Here is a 16,957-nt window from a genome sequence, read left to right as displayed (position 1 = left end):
CTGAGGTCTTTGGCACCTCCCCCTAAGGTTGTTACCTTTGACCCACGGACCAGAGGGGAACTGAGGTTTGCAGTCAGGAGAAGGGGCCCTCAAGCTTTGGGGGTCTGGGTTTGGGCTTAAGGAGGAAGGCGGGGGGGGGGTGGCTAATGGCTGGGACCACAGAAGGGACCCCCCCACCCCATTTACAAAACTGCATTTCTTGGTATTTCTCTGGGTTCCCTCAGCGTGTCACAGGGTCCACATTGTCTCTCCAAAATCAAAGTTGGGTATCGCTGGGCACCCCCCCCCCCCCCCCCTATGGGCTCCCCACCCAGCCTCTTTCCCACATCCTCCTAGACGCTGTTGGTCTCCTTCAGGGGCCAATTTCGGGGATGTGTGTGGGGAACTGCTCAAAACTCTATGCAGACTGAGTGCAGGATGTGGCTGGGGCTCCCTGGTGCGGTCAGGGCCCACCTGGGAGAGGGTCCCAAGCTCTCCGGGAAGTTGGCTGGGAGGTCGCTGAGGCCCCCAGGACAGGTGGTAGCAGCCTGGCGGAAGCCTCATCGAAATGGTGTCAGCCCTGAGTTGGCCCCGTTCCCGAGAGTGGATGGGGAAACTGAGGCCCAAGAAATTGGCAGAGCGGGCAAAGAGGGAGGCCGGGCCTGGCCTCTCCCGGGCTTGCTAGACAGGGTGAAGGAGGGAAGGAGGCGTCACATCATTTGAAACTGGATCCCACCCCCTGTCCGTTCTGGGCTGTGTGGAAATTTAGACCTGAGGCTTCCAAGGCCCCAGCCCTCTCCAAAAAGGGACAGGCTGGGACTAAGAGGAGGAGCGCAGCTGTGCGACCTCAGACAGGTGTCTAACCCTCTCTGGGCTGCCATCTCCGCAGGAGGCGATCTTGGGGTTTAGGACCTGAGCGGAGGGAGATGAGACAGAGAGAGGTCAGGCAAGAATGCCCTGGATTCGCCCCCCTCCACTCTCCCTGGTTCCCACCTACCTTCTGCCAGAGCTGAGCACCCACAGTCCTCGGGGTCCTGTCATCTCCGCTTTGAGGAGAGAAGGTGCCCGGGAGGGGCTACCCCACTGCTAGGCTTCTGTGCCCGCCTTTGTCCACTGGGCAAAGAAGGTGCTGGAGACGGGAGTTGCTGGGGTTACCTGGGGCTGGACCTGGAAGATAGAAATCAAACTGTCCTTGGAAAGGTGACCCTGACGTCAGCCAGCAGGACAGGTGAGCTGGGTCCCTGGAGGCTGGAGGACATGCCGGTCGCTCCCGCCTCCTGGGAAAGTGGTATCCCTGGCTGACCCTGGGGTGTGGCCCTGTCCCGTGTGCCTGGCCCTTTGTCAGGAGATGCTGGGTGTCCAGGGAGGCCTGGAGCCAGCGTCGGGACAGGTGGGATCAGGGAAGACTGCCTGGAGGAGGGGGAGGTGGCATCAGACTTGAGGGAGGGGAAGGATGTTGCCAGGAGAAGAGGGGGACAGGGATTCGAGGTCGAGGGGGTGCCCAGTAGAGCCACGGCGGGGTGTGTTGGGGGAGCCCTGAGCGTCTGGCCCATTTTGGGGGTGGGAGACCACAGGCAATAGACCCGAGAGGTGGCTGGGGGCTGAGAATGCCAAACTGAGGAGCGAGTTTTATCCCAAGAGCAATTAGGAGCCATGGGAGGTGTTAGAGCAGGAGAGGGCATGGACAACGTTTTAGACCTTGAGCAGCCAGAAGGAAGGGTAGCTACCAGGCTCCTGGAAACCAAGGGAGCTGCCTGATGAGGGGTTGGGGGGCGGGGGGAGAGTTGTCCGTCCCGAGAGGTTGGACAGCCGTCTTTGCAGAACCCTGGAAAAATCATTCTGGCATCGGTCAGGGCCCAGGTGACCCTCCACATTTCTTTTCTTTTTTTTTAACTTTTTAATGTTTCTTTATTATTTTTGAGAGGCAGAGCGTGAGCAGGGGAGGGACAGAGAGAGCGGGGGGAGACACGGAATCCGAAACAGGCTCCAGGCTCTGAGCTGTCAGCACAGAGCCGGACGCGGGGCTCGAACCCACGGACCGCGAGATCACGACCTGAGCCGGAGTCGGACACTCCACCGACGGAGCCACCCCGGGCGCCCCCTTCCGAGTTGCTTTTCAATGTCCAGGTGCCGTGGGTGTTTTGAACTGTCATGGTTAGGATCCGGTAATTCTGAAAGTCTAAGCCACTTGAGGGGCTGGGGACCCGTAGGCGGATTCCTCCAAGGCCCAGCAGTGATATGGTTTGACCGCGAGCGTGGCCTCATTTAGCAGAAGTAGGGAAATTGAGGCTCAGGGCAGCCCCAGACGCGGGCTCCAGTCACCTGCCCCCCATCCTGTGGTTGAATTCCCCGGGAGCCGGCTGCCGACCGCCCCCCCCCCCCCCCCCCCCCCCCCCCCCCCCCCGTCCTAGACACCCCCACCGTTGCCCACAGCGCAGGTCTGGCCTGTCAGAGCCAAGGTTCAGCGGGTGGCCTGATAGGTCTGGACCCGAGCCATGTATTCTCTCCTTAGCACGGTCATTGTCACCTGGCCTTTGGGGATGTCCACGTAAAGTGACAGCCATTAGATTATGCTACAGAGGTGACTTGGGAGGCCAGAGACCCCTCTTCCATTCCTTTGGGCAGGGATACGGGGCCCCCCACCGGCTCTGCCTCTGTGACCCTTCACTGGTGGCCGTCCCAGGGCCTGCCGGGAGGGAGGCCGAGGCTGGTGAGGACTACATTTCCCAGGATGCACCTTGGCCCTGGCTGAGCCTGCCTTCCAAGGGCAGATCTAGGGGAGAACTTCCCAACTGCAGGAGCCCAGAGGAGGATTGTGGATGATTCTCAGAGGAGCCCTGGGGGAGACCTGGTCCCGGGGAGTTCGGGAGACGCTCCTGGTGGCCCCCGTGTGCCGTGCTCCATGCCGGGTGACACTGGGATCCCCGAGAAAGAGGCTTTAGCTCTAGTGCTTAGTGAGCTCTCAAGGGGCTTCCAGGCTGGAGAAGAGGAAACAGGCAGACGCCAGCCTTTTCTGCCACGTGGAGTCAGAGCCCAGGCACAGGGAGCAAATGGGGCCGGGAAAACTTGGTCTCTGCCCAGTGGATCCGAGAAGATGAGTGGAGGAGGGGCATGGAAGCTAGGGCCACGACGGATGTGTAGGAGTTCCCAGTGCAGGCGGCTACACGTTTTCTGAGAGTTCCAGACCCTCCTCCCTTTCCCGGAGCCCCAGGAGTCAGAACCCCTGGGCAGTTGAGACAACCTCACTGAATTATTGGCCTTAGAGGATTGCCCACCTGGATCAGACTTACCTGGGTTGGAATCCATGGCTTTGCCCTCTTTGAGGCTCGGTGTACCCATCTGTAAAACAGAAATACTATTCTCTCTCCTTTACGGTTGATCATTTGAAGAAGGAGACACAGGCAAGATGGCAGGGCAAAGTCGTGTTGTTTTTCTTCAGAAAAAGTAACAAGTTTGAAAAGCAGGAACTTGTAGCCTCTGGCCCCGACCTCGCTTGGTGCTGTGCGGTCTTTGCTTTCATCTGATGAGTTGACACATATTTTTTTTTTTCAACTTTTTTTTTTTTTATTTATTTTTGGGAGAGAGAGAGACAGAGCATGAACGGGGGAGGGGCAGAGAGAGAGGGAGACACAGAATCGGAAACAGGCTCCAGGCTCCGAGCCATCAGCCCAGAGCCTGACGCGGGGCTCGAACTCACGGACCGCGAGATCGTGACCTGGCTGAAGTCGGACGCTTAACCGACTGCGCCACCCAGGCGCCCCGACACATATTTAATCAGTGTCTGCCATGTGCTAGGTGCTGGGTCCCCAGCAATGACCAAGACAGATTGGGCCCCGCCTTTGTCGAACTCACAGCCGGATGGGGACACGGATCCCCACTAGGGAGGTAAAGTAAATTCAGTATAAGTTTGCTGAAGACGATCATCCGGGATGATGTAGCTGAGAAGGGCGGGGCTGTTTTAGCCGATGGTGTCAAAGAAGCGTGTCTCTGAGGAGGTGGCATCTGAGCGGAGACCCGGAAAATGAGAAGGAGCCAGAGATCTGGAGGAAGAGCATTCCAGGAAGAGGGTATAGCCAGTGCAAAGGCCCTGGGGCAGAACCGTACCAGGTGCGTTGGAAGCCCGTGTGGCCGGAACAGAGTGAGGGGGAGAGGGGGAAAGAGGGGGGGCAGATTGTGCAAGGCCTTGGGGGCCTCAGGGGACGGCTTGGGCTTTTACCCCCAGTGAGGATGGAACCCTGGAGGGCTGAGGACCAAGGAGGGAGGGCGGCACCTGACTAAGGTGCTCACAGTCGCCCTCTTATGACTGACGTGGGGAAGACAGTCTGGGAGCGGCAAGGGCCGGGAGCTGGGAGGCCAGGGCAGAGGCCACTGCGCTGGTCCAGGCGAGCGCTGGGGACCAGACAGGCTGCGGCAGGAGAGAGGGAAAGGAGTTGGCGCATGGGATAGACTTGGGACTTGCCTACAGAAGGATGTGGCGAGAAACTGAGGGCCCCTTTCTCTGAGGGGTAGGGAGTACTGGGCTTAAGAGTGTAGTGTCTACACCATCTGGCCTGGGTTCAAGTCCTGGCTTGGCCATTTCCTGGCTGTGCAACCTTGGGCCTGTCACTCACCCACCCCAGGCCTCAGTTTCTTCGACTGTAAAATGATAAGAAGAACCCCTCCCACCGACCCCACTGGTACTTTCTGTAGTGGCCGCAGCACCGGGCTGGGAGCACAATACATGGCCCGAAGTGTTTGCTCTTACTTCCCGTTGCAGGTCTGAGCTCTGGGGGGAACGAGGCACAGACCGGGGTGGCAAATCTCCCGGGGTCACCCAGCAAGCAGGGGCCTCCGGCCCTCACTGTTTTTCTCCACTGATGCGCCGTTCTCACGCCCCATCGTCACTCTGCCAGCATTCTCTGCCATTCCTGAGCCCTGACTCACCAGGACTTGTGGTCCATTCTGACCCCAGGGCCGTCCCCCAGGACCTCTCTCCCGCCTTTGTCTTCTTCAAGTTCATCCTTTCCCAGCAACACTTAGCCCAGCCCCGCCTGCCCGCCACCCAGCAACTCTTAAAATGCTGTCCCCTTGCAGACCTGTCCTTCTGGTCCCGTCCCCCTTGGGGATCCCTGTGGCCTTCCAGACGGCACCTCTGGGGAGGGGCAAAGTGACTGGACGAATTCGGGATGGAGGGGTGAGCCTGAGTGGGGGGGGAGAGGAGGGCTCCCAGAATCCCAAGAAAGGAGGACCGGGCTGGCCGTCTTCTTGGACCCCAAGGGCAAGAACCATATCTCTTTGTCCTCCCAGGAGTGGACCCCCTAGGGCCAAGCCTTATACCCCTCTGTCCCCCTAAACTGGGCCCCAAGAGCAGGGCCCAGCTCCTGTGTATCTCCTTCAACTTGGGGCTGAGCACGGGGTCCGTCTGCCCCCCCGGGCCTACTTGGGAATCTGTGGGTGTCTGCCCCGCCCAACCCCAGCCTCACTCTGGATTCCCTAGGAGCCCCCAGCCCCCTCGAGTGGCCCCCCTCCTGGGCCCTCTAATTACCCGCTGGGTATAAATGACACTTTAATTTCCTCAGAATGGTCGCCGCATCACGGAGAAAGGAGCCCCCCCCTTCCCCGTTCCTAATTACAAGTTGCTGCTTCCGATTTGCCTCCTGGCGGCCCAATTTCCAAACAGTGATTAAAATTAATTACCCGGGAGCCCCCCCCCCTTCCCCGTCTGGGCCTGGAGCCCCGGGGGCCTGTCCGTGTCCCCTACTTGAGGTCCTGCCGTCGTGCCCCTGCCACCTGTTCTCCACCCTGGCTCCCCGAGTGGCCTGGGGACAGGAGAGCCTCTCTCGGGGTCTCCGCTCGCTTATCCGCAAAACATTCATTGAGGCTGTGCAGGCTCGTGGCCAGATGGCACTTGGTGGGCCCGCGGCAAGAGGCAGCCTAGCCCCGCGGCCCGGGTTCGGATCCCGGCCGCACCCTTCTGTGGGCTGCGTGACCTTGGCCACGTGGCTTGACTTCTCTGGGCCCGTTTTTCCCACCCGGGAAATGGGGATGATGGTGCCGGTCTCTGCCCCACTGGGGTGGGGTGGGCAGGAAGTGTGAATGAAGCCTGGGGCACCGTAGGGGTTTCATAAAATCTTAGCTGAGGTCCCCGCTCCGCTGGGCCGCTGGGGGGCGGACGCGGGAGGTGACTCGGGTACTCTTGAGTTCTGTCCCCTCCAAGTGCAGCACGAACTGCGCGTTTCCTGCCTGCCCGGCTCTGCGCCGAGCCCCCCGCGACCCTCCCCACCCCCCGAGCATGATCCCCACGGAGACTCCTGCCGTGAAGGTGCACAGAGCAGGTGCTCAGAGAGTCTGGAGCAAACGTGTCCTTGCGGCTTTTTGTACAAGTAGGGACTGCTCGCGGGACACTGGTCCAGCAGGTGTTAGTGGAGCACCTACTGTGCGCCCCGGAGCTGGGGCCGTCATCCCCGATTTGCAGAGGGAGGAAGCAGAAGGGTAGGCCGCTGTGTCCCGGGCCGGGGAGGGATGAGTTAATCGGCATCGGGCAGGCGTCGGGGGGCGAGGGGGCCTCTCTCCCAGCCCCTCCGTGGCCAGGGCCCCAGGGACTCCCTCTGGGTGCTCTGCCAAGTTCCTAGACAGCCCCGAAGCCCGGCTGGGCTGAGACCGGGGGCGACTGAGGCAGCTGGAGAAGGCAGCTGTAAGCAGAGGGGCCGGCTGCCGGGCCGGGTTACTCGATCCCCCCGGGGACACCGGGCCCCGGAGCCGGAATCCTGGGGCGGTCAGGCTGTCAGGAGCTCCTTCTATGGAACTGGAAACGGGCATCCCGCCCCCATCCTTGCCGTGGCAGATGGAGAAACAGGGGCTCCGAGCCTGGCCCCGAGTCACCGAGTCGCATGCCCCTGTCTCCCCGCTGGAGCCCCACAGGGGCAGGGCTTTGCCTGGAACTGTGCCTAGCATACAGCTGACACTCAATAATTGCTCCTCTCATGAGTCACTGAATAGCTCCCAAGGTACAGGGAGCCAGAGTTGGGGAGTCGCCTCCAGGATGGGGAGGGGTGGTGGCTGGGGGAGCCCAGGGAGTGTCAGGCTCAGCCAGGGCAGTCAAGGAAGGCTTCCTGGAGGAGGGGACATCCGCATGTAGCTCATAGGGATGGCGAGCAGGAGTTGGCTCCAAGGAGGGAAAGCAAGGTTACTATGTCTGGGTGATTGAGGGGTTCCTGGGGAGCAGCTGGGCCTTGAGAAGGCTGAACACGTCCCTGGCAGAGGAAGACAGCCTCAGCAAAGACCTGATGTGGGACTGGTGAATTCTGGGCATGCGTGGCAGAAGATGAGGGCAAGTGAAGATTAAGGTCATTGCCAGGGCAGGAGGGGTCCTGAAATGTCCGCGGATAGAAATCGGTTCTCTCTTCCGTGGGGGTACTAGGGAGCCATTGCAGGCCTTTGAGCAGGGTGTGGGCTGAGCTTGTGAAGCCCGGGAAAGAGTTGCTTGCGGGGAGGGGGATCGGAGAGGAGGGTGGCACTGCCCTTCGAGGCGAAATTCTCAAAGGCCCAGGGGGGGAATGCCCAGCTTGGGGTCGAAACTCCAACCTCCAGGCCTTTTGCTTCTGGGAGCCTCCGGAAGCAAGAGGGGTTTCTGGGAGACTGGAAGGAGAACTTCCCTGCTAAGGCCCAGAGGATGGGAGGCCTCCCCCAGGGGCCCCCCGCTTATTCCTGAGGAGCAGTGGCCACACCCCCCAACCTGCACTTGGAAATCAGGGGTGATGTTTGCATAATAACAGCGACAATGATAGGAGTGACCACTGTGGGCCAGTCACCCTGTTCAGCGCTTCCTCTGGAGCTGGGCTGTCCGGGGCCACTGGCCACGTGTGGCTGTTGAATCACGTGTGGCCGGCCCGAATCCAGATGTGCTCTCAGTGTGAAACACCAGATTCCAAAGATTAAACGCGAAAAACAGCGTGTTGAAATGTCTCGTTAATCATTTTCACATTGATTACTTGTGGAAATAACAGTATTTTGGATCCATTGGGTTAAATAAATTATTAAAACGAGTTTCCCCCTTTGAGTGTGGCCACCAGGAAATTCAAAGTGACGCATGTGTGCACACGGCTTTCTGCTGGATGGCGTTGGTCTGGATTCTGCCTGCCTATCGCCACAGCAACAGTGTCGGGTTGGGCTCGTAGCCGCCTGCTGCTTATAGGTGGGGAAACTGAGGCCCACACGGGGGAAGTGGCCATCGGAGGGCTCACAGCGGACAGGAGGAGGCAGTGCCGGGATTCGGACCGGGGCCATACAAGTCTGGAGACTGCTGCCCTGGAGTTCTTCAGCTGGCAGGGTTTTCTGTCCAGCCCTCATTCTGGGCCTCAGTTTCCCCAACCCACCAAGATGAGGCTGGGTGGGGTGGGAGGGTGGGTAAGACCCCGGGGTTGGCCAGCTGGGTGCCCACAGTTAATTGAGGTCCTTGGAGACAGTTTGAGGGCCAGAAAGCCATCAGTGGGGGTCGCAGGCAGCAGCCTCACGGGGGGCGCGTGCACACACAGGCAGACGGCCTGCCATTGCTGGGGCACACGCGTGTGCCGTGGGCGCATCTACGGATACGCGTGAACACGCAGAAGCTCACAGGGGCCCGGGGGCGTCCGCGGGGAGGACCCACACACCTGCAGACACTTGCGTGTTGTGGGGGTGACAGGCAAAGTGGAACCAGGGAGCAGGGCAGATCCGGATTCAAGCCCTGATGCTGACACTTGGTGCATTCACTTACGAGCCATTATTGAGCACCAACGGTGTGCCAGACGCTGCGGGGACACCAGTGGACCGACACATACCCAAGACTGCCTGCCGTGACAGGGCTTGGCGTCCAGGGGGGCGGATGGGTGGGCGACTAGGTATCGACTCATAAAGTTTGATCCCTGCGAGATCTGACTACAAGCGGCCTCCGGTTGGGCAGGTCTGGGTGGGGCCCTGGGACTCTGCATTTCTTAAAAAAAAAAAAAAAAAGAATTGTTTTTTTTTTAATTTATTTTTGAGAGCGAGAGAGAGACAGAGCGTGAGCGGGGGAGAGGCAGAGAGAGAGGGAGACACAGACTCGGAATCAGGCTGCTGGCTCACAGCTGTCAGCACAGAGCCCACCGTGGGGCTGGAACTCGGGAACCGCGAGATCATGACCTGAGCCCAAGTTGGGCGCTTGGCCCCCCGAGCCCCCCCCCAGGCGCCCCCTCCCCCATTCTGTATTTCTAAGGGCTCCCAAGTGAGGCTGATGCTACAGGTCTCAGGAGTGGCAAACGGGCTAAATCGGACCCTTTGGGAGTGTGACACCGGGTGGGGAGGGGAGAAGGGGTGCGGGGAAAGGGTAAGGGCTACTAAGGTGAAAGGAGGTGGGAGCCCTCGAGGGCAGTGGGCGGAGGCGGGGAGGGGGGGGGAGCGGGGCGGGACCTGACTCCGGTGCTCACGGGCGCCCTCCGGTGGCCGCTTCGGGGAGGACGGCTGGGGGCGAGGGCGGGAGCCTGAGAACCGGGGTTGCGGGGGGGACCGCGCTGGTCCGCGCGGTAGATGAGGCGGGCGCCCCGGGAGCGGACTGGGAAGGGAAGGGGTGAGAATTCCGGATAACTGTGAAGGCAGGGCCCACGGGGCTTGCCGGCGTTGGGCGTGAGGGTGAGGGAATGAGGCTGGGGGCGGGGGAAGATCCGCAGGCGGGGCCTGAGGCATCAGCGGAGGCAGGGATGACGGCGGAGGGGGGAGGGAGGAGCGGGGGGAGCACCGACTGGCAGTCAGCACATCCACCTGATCCGTATGATCGGCACCGTTCCGGTGAAAACCCCGCCAGGTTTTATGTTTTCTCTGTGGTTTGCAACTTACCAGCTGATCCTAAAATTTATACCGAAGTGCCGGTGGGGGTGGGGCGGGGAGCGTAGCCCCGACGCCTGGGCCTGAAGGAGGGCCGGGTGGGAGTTTTCCGGAAGGAAACTGGACCGAGCCTCAGAGCCGTAAGGTGCGGGGCAGACAGGAGGGCCTCCGGACCAGCGGAGGAGGTGGAGAAGGCTTGAGGGATGTCTCCGTCCGCCTCAGTCTTCCCGTCTGTACAATGGGAGGGTGCGCCAAGAGGTGGCCCGATGGTCGTCGGGGTTCCAGGGGAGAGGCCCTGCCCCAGCGTGAGCCCTCCCGGATGGGGGCTGACGCTCTATTGCTCTATGACCGTCCCTTCTGCTCCCCAAGGGCACGAGTGTCTGTCCTCGGGGCTGCTGGCAGGGGCGCCTCGAGTTTCATGGAGAGGAGCAGGTGGTCTGGGGGGGGGGGACGGGGGGGACGTGCTGAGGCCTCCATAACCCCGGGTCAGGGGGTAAACTGAGGCCACGCGCAGCGGGTGGGCCCCCGAGGAGCCCGGGCTTCCCAGAAAGGGCATGTGGGTTTCAGTTCTGCATTATAATCCAAATAACTAATGTGGGCCGAACAGGTTTCAGTCTCAGCTCCGTGCTTCCATTTGGGCCAACGCACCTCAGTCTCCCCGTCTGCGTAAGGGGCACGTTAACGGCACCCACCTCTTGGGTTGCGTTGTGCTTGGATTCAATGAGTCCGCTTCGGTTTTTGCAATGCCCGGCGAGGAGCAGGTGCTTGGCGTTTGCCACCTGTATTTTTTTCTTTTAATTAAAAAAAATTTTTTTTTATAACGTTTATGCATTTTTGAAAGAGAGAGGCAGAGCGGGGGCGGGGGAGGGGCAGAGAGAGAGGGAGACACAGAATCCGAAGCGGGCTCCAGGCTCCCAGCTGCCGGCACAGAGCCCGATGTGGGGCTCGAACTCACGAACCAGGAGATCATGACCTGAGCTGAAACCGAGAGCCAGACACTGAAACGACTGAGCCACCCAGACACTCCTGCTGCCTTGATTATGTATTGAGCTCCCACTGTATGCCGGGCCCTGCCCTGGGTGGTGGGGACACATAGCAGCCAAGACCCTGTCCTGCCCTCTCAGGAGGCTCACAGTCCAGTGAGGAAGACGGACAGCTGGTAGGCTGATCAGGGCACTGATGGGGGGACACACAGGCCCCTAGGAACCTGGAGGAAGCCCATTTGGGGTGATCTGGGAAGGCTTCCTGGAAGAGGCGGCTGAGACCTGAAAAACAAGTTTACCAGGCTACTGGGAGCAGGAAGGTGAACCAGGCAGAGGGAACAGCGTGTGCAGATGTCCAGGGGTGGAGACGGAAAGGTGGGGAGAAGCTGGGATGTCATTTTGAGGATACTGGGGAGCCATAGAAGGGTCTAGCGCAGAAGCGTTCAGCTGGGGGTGATTTTGCCTCCCAGGGAACACTGGACAATGTCTGGGGACATCTGTGGTTGTCACACTGCAGGGGGACCCTGGCATCAAGTGGGTGGGAGCCAGCCTGCTGCTCGACACCCCACGGTGCCCAGGACAGCCCCCCCCCTCCCGCCCCGAGAGAACAGTGGCGCGTGAATGCCACGGGTGCCAAGGGGAAGAGACCCTGGTGAGATCTGCATTCTAGAAAGATTCCTTCGCTACCTCGAGGGGCATACTGAAGGGGCAGGAGGCGGGACTGGAGGCGGGAGCTGGGTTACAGAGCACTCAGGGCAGGGGAGGGGCGGGGAGGTCGAGACCCCACTCTTTGCCTAGGGGACCACCGGACTGTCCTTAAGTAGAGAAACTGGTAGGAGCAGCGGGTTCCGGCGAGAGAAGGCCAGTTTGGGACCCAGGGGTCCTTGGATGGATCCGTGGGGCAAGGGGCAGGTGGACAGGAGGAGGAAATGAACTTCCCAGCCTCGAGGTGCTGCATCACAAGGTTAAGAAAACCAGGAGAAGAAATTAGCCGTGGGGTCCCACCCCAACCAGGGCCTCAGTCTGCCCATCCGTGCACTGGGTCTTAACTTACTGCCAGCCCCTCTGGGTGGAGGGTCGAGGGAATGGCCTGGGTGATTATTAATCTCGCGACCAGTTGTATGCTCAACAGCTAGGAGCAGAATCCTGAAGCCAGAGAGCCCTGGGTTCGACCCAGCCGCCACATCCTCTCTCGTGAGGCCATAGCCCCCGACTTGGACCCTCAGCCTTCACATCTGCAGAGTGGGCCGAATATTCCACCCCTCCTACTACAGCCACCGGGGGGCTCTGTGAAGTAATTCCTGGGAACCCCCCAGCCTCGCTTCTGGTATTTACTATGCCAGCAGCAACAACAGGAATCAGAAAAGTCAGCATTTATTGAGCACCTATGGGGTGCTAACACCCACCACAGGCCTATGAGATCAGCGCTGTCACTGTGCCCAGTTTACAGATGAGGAAACTGAGGTCCAGAGGCGGGGGGGGGGGGGGTAACCTGTCCAGAGTCACACAGCCTGGAAATGGCAAAGCTGGGATTTGGACCCTTGGAGCCTGGCTCCGGAGCCAGGCTCCAGAATGGAATGGAAGGTTCGTTTGACCCCACTCCTAGGCACGCACCCACAGGAGTTGAAAGGAGGGTCTCAAAGAGACGTTTGCCAACCCACCTGCACAGCAGCATCACTCGCGATAGCCAAGAGGTGGAAACAACACACGTTTCCGTCGACAGGTAGACGGATAAATAAAATGTGGTCCATCCACACGCTGGAATATGATCCAGCCTTAGGAAGGAGGGACGTCCTGCCGCCCGCCACCACGTGGATGGACCCGGAGGACACTGTGCGCGGTGACGGAAGCCGGACACAGAAGGACACGTCCCGCGTGACCCCACGCACAGGGGGTCCTAGAGGCGTCCCGGCCACAGAGACAGAGAGTAGATGGTGGGAGCCAGGGCTGGGGCAGGGGCGGGGAGTCCGTGCTTCATGGGGACACAGTCTCAGTCTGGGGAGATGGAAAGTTCTAGAGACGGAGGGTGGGGGTGGTTGCACGACAGCGTGAATGTGCTTAACTGACGTGTATACTTAAAAATGGTTAAGATGGTAAATTTAGGGGGCGCCTGGGGGGCTCCGTCGGTTAAGCGGCCGACTTCGGCTCAGGTCATGATCTCGCGGTCCGTGAGTTCGAGCCCCGCGTCCGGCTCTGTGCTGACAGCTCAGAGCCTGGAGCCTGCTTTGGATTCTTTGTCTCCCTCCCTCTCTGCCCCTCCCCTACTTGTGCTCTGTCTCTCTCTCTCTCTCTCTCTCTCAAAAATAAATTAAAAAATGTAAAAAAAGGTTTTTTAAGATGGTAAATTTATATTATATACATTTAATAAAAGGGCAAAAGAAAAATGTTTGAAAGACAAAAAAAAGGACAGAATCCCTGAGAGGCCAGGGTGACCCAGGCAGGTGTCGGGGAGGAGGTCAGGGGTCCAGCAGCAGGAGGGTTCATCGGGCAAGAGCAGGCCGGCGGCCGCACTGTGGGACTTGACTGCTCTGCGGTAGCCGTGGCCCGGGGCCTAGATCGGGGTCACTGGGAGCCATGGGTGGCTCCGGAGCAGGGGAGGGGCCAGGGAAGGAAGCTCTTAAGGAAGCAGAACCATGTCCCACGAACATGTGGGATCCGGGCGTCTGCTGAGTCACAGATCCCGGAAGCCCAGGGTCATGGAGAGGAAGCCACGCTGGTCCACGCAAGGCCTTCCTGTTTTTTGGCCCCAAATCCTCAGAGGCAGGGACTCCAGGGCCAAAGTTCCCACGCCACCTTCACCTCCAGAGGTTCAGAAACCTGGAGCTCTGAGGCCAGGACACCGTGTGCCGATGTCCCTGCTGCTCAGACGGGGAAACTGAGGCACAGGGCTTGCCCGAGGCTTCCCGGAAGGACGAGGCTGCAGGTTTCTTACTCAGGACGTCCGGACTGCACCCCTGCGGGTAGGGGTGTGGCGGGCTGGGTTCCAGAGAGTGAGTTCTGCTCACTTCTATCAACCGATCGTTACGTGAGGGGAAGTCTCCACTCTACACACCGGGAAGGTGCTTCAAATTATCTTCAACGGGAGGGTGACGCCAGCTCCCTTAAGAGGTAGTGAGGCGCCTGTCACGGAGGTATTCCAGCAGAGGCCAGAAAGGCCGGACTTGGGAAGGAAGTCAGACTAACGGGGGGCCTCTGAGGTCCCAGGCCAGCTGGCATATTCTGCGATTCTAGTGTGGCAATTCCCAGATGGCGGTTTATAAAATTCCAAGAGACTTTGAGGGTTGTTGTTGTTGTTGTCGTTGGTTGTTTGAGCCTTTCATTTTACGAATGTTGTGTTTTAATTCGAAGGATTCTTGAATACATGTTTTGAGGCTGAATTATTTAAATACGTGTCTTGAAGTGTTGTTGTCTATCGTGACCGTTCAGCGTTTTACAATGATTGAAAACCCCCTTTGTTTAAAAGTTATTTAAACATTGTCACTATGAAGTTGTTGGAAACCGTTTCCTGAGCTTTCACTGCGCTGTGGCCGGAAAGTTTTTCGGATAATTAGACTGAAGTGCGGGCATTACCGTTATTGCCGTGGTTGGGGGTGTTTTTTTTGCCATCGTCCCCCATTGATGGGGAATTTTTTGGCTGCTTGAAGGGCCAGGCCGCTGCGGCTCGTGTGCGCCATCTCTCGGCGGTGGGCGGGACTGCAGGTCGCGCCGCTCACCGCCAGGCCCTTCGCTCTCAGGTGTCACTTCTCGTCACCCCGACCTCGCCATGCGGACCCCGCGAGCGCCCCCTCCTCGCCCGGCCCCACTGCTCCTACTGCTGCTACTGGGGGAAGCTAATGGCCTCTTCCCCGAGGAGCCGCCGCCGCTCAGCGTGGCCCCCAGGGACTGTGAGTGGGGGGGGTCCCAGGGGAGGGGGAGTCGCGAGGGAGGGTCTTGCTTCCCAGCTGGGTCTGCGGCCCACTTTCCTCAGGGGCTCACCAGGCCAGGCTCATCCCGGCCCGGGATCACACCCCTCCCCAACCCCTCCCCCAGACCTGAACCACTACCCCGTGTTCGTGGGCAGCGGGCCAGGACGCCTGACCCCAGCAGAGGGTACTGACGACCTCAACATCCAGCGGGTCCTGCGGGTCAACAGGACGCTGTTCATCGGGGACAGGTATGAGGGATTGTCGGGCAGAGTGTGCAGGGTGAGGCGTGGAGAGCAGGTGATAGCATTTGGGGGAGGTTTGCATGATGGGGCAGGTCGTTGGCTGGAGTACAGATTTGTGCCCTTGGGGTGTGATTTTATAAAGGGTGCTGACTGAACCCTCTTGTGGGTACAGCCCGGTTTGCCCCCGGTGGGGACAGCTCTTTGGTCAAAATTCACCGGGTTTCTACAGAGGGTGCCGATGTGGGGCACGAGGGCTTCTCTGGGAGGGTGACATTTGAGTTGAGACCTGAGTGGGGTCCCCAGGCTTGGAGACATCTCAAGGGGGAGGGAGGAGAAATCTGCGTAGAGAGCATAGTCTGTGCAAAGGCCCTGGGGCAGGATCCGGCCCGGTGTGTTGGAGGAACATTGAGGAGGCCCAACTGACTGGAACAGAGTGAGCAAACTGGGAGAGGGTGAGGAGGGAAGGGCAGGGAGGGGACAGAGTGAGAAGGGAGCCCTGGAGGGCTGTGGGCAGAGGAAGGCAGGACCTGACCCAGGTGCCCACAGGCACCTTCTGGTGATGGCTGAGGGGAGGACGGACGGAGGGCAGGAGCAGGGGCACCAAGGCAAGGCTACCGCCCTGGTTCAGGGTAAACTAGGGTGGTGGCCGCGGAGGGCATGAGAAGTGGGTAAATTCTTGATAGACATTAAAGGCAGTGCACATAGTATCGGCTGATGGGTGTTGAGGGTGACTCCTAAGTTGTGGCCTTCGTCCCTGGAAGCAATGAGCAGCCTCGGCCAAGATGAGGGACAAGGCAGGAGCAGGTGTGGGGGACAGTCGGGTGCAGCGTGGCCAAGCTGAGTGTGAGACGCCCGGGAGCCCCCCGCACGGAGACTCCAGGATCAGCCGGACCCCGAGTCTGGAGCTCCAGGGGAGGCCCGAGCTGGAGACAGGGCTGTGGGCATGTGGGGCTGAGACGCGGTTCCAGTGCTGAGAGTGGACGAGGCTGCCCTGGAGAAGAGGCCCGAGGGCCCAGCCTGCGCACCAGGGAAGGGGTGGGAGACGGAGGGGACTGGAGAGATGGGAGGAAAGCCAGGTCCCCGAGGCGCTCCCAGCCGGAGGGGGGACGGGCCAGACGCTGCGGGCTAGGGGGAGGAATAGAGACCATGTGACTGCTGGACTTCGCACGAGGTCGCCAGTGACCTTGACCAGGGCAGCTTCTGCGGCCTGGGGGGGAGGGGAAGAGCCTGGGGGAGACTGAGAGGTGCTGAGAGGGCACCCGATGAAAGGGCTTTGGACAGTTCATCACGTTGGGTGTAGCCCCCTACGGCAGAGGGGCGTGTGAACGTGCGGTGGCCTATGTCAGGGTATGTGGGGCGTGCTGGAACCTGTGGGTCACTTTAGGGGACGAGGAGGCATGTGGTGCCGGCGCAAGCACACGAAGGCCTGTTCGGTGTTGCAGTTGCTTGGGGCTGAGGCTCTGGCACAGCCCTGCGTGTTGGGTGTTGGATACGACTTCTGCCCCAGGGAGAAAGGAGAGTGGGGGCTGGAGGCTCCCTTGCTCACGAACTATACCTTCCCCGCCCCCCCCCCCCCAGGGACAACCTGTACCGGGTGGAGCTGGAGCCCCCCACGACCACGGAGCTGCGGTATCAGCGGGTGAGGAGGGGACACAGGTGGGAGAGGTGGGGGCGCACTGGACGCTTCTGCCTGGGGGGTGGGGCCTGACACGGTGCTGGGGAGCAAAAATGGGCGCGGCCCCGCGGGGGTTCCTAGGGCTGCGGGGATCCCTCACCACTCCCTGTGCCCTCAGAAACTGACCTGGCGCTCCAACCCCAGTGACATCAACGTGTGTCGGATGAAGGGCAAGCAGGAGGTGAGTGGACCCTGGCCACGCCCCCAGCCGCTCCCCGATCCCGCCCAGCCCGGGGCAAGTCTTCCTCTGCCTTCATCCCAGGCCAGCTCCCTCGTGTGGCCACGGCTCCGCCCAGAGCCTGGCCACGCCCCCATAATGTCCTCGGTCCTGGTCACGCCCACATCCCCGCCCCGCCC

The 16,957-nt window shown here is 60.4% G+C and overlaps 1 protein-coding gene across 1 annotated transcript in view; it reads left to right on the top strand.

Annotated features, from left to right (window-relative positions):
* Positions 1-13,478: 13,478 nt before the first annotated feature.
* SEMA6B (semaphorin 6B) overlaps positions 13,479-16,957 on the top strand; it is an 11,350-nt gene continuing 7,871 nt past the window's right edge. Inside the window, 4 exon segments of the mRNA XM_049639683.1 lie at positions 13,479-14,662; positions 14,808-14,931; positions 16,504-16,564; positions 16,719-16,781. Of these exon segments, the coding sequence (XP_049495640.1) occupies positions 14,542-14,662; positions 14,808-14,931; positions 16,504-16,564; positions 16,719-16,781 (369 nt within the window). The 5' untranslated portion in view covers positions 13,479-14,541.

Source organism: Panthera uncia, chromosome A2, assembly GCF_023721935.1.
Source record: "Panthera uncia isolate 11264 chromosome A2, Puncia_PCG_1.0, whole genome shotgun sequence".
Lineage (NCBI taxonomy): Eukaryota > Metazoa > Chordata > Mammalia > Carnivora > Felidae > Panthera > Panthera uncia.
This window is presented reverse-complemented; position numbering and strand designations above follow the sequence as displayed.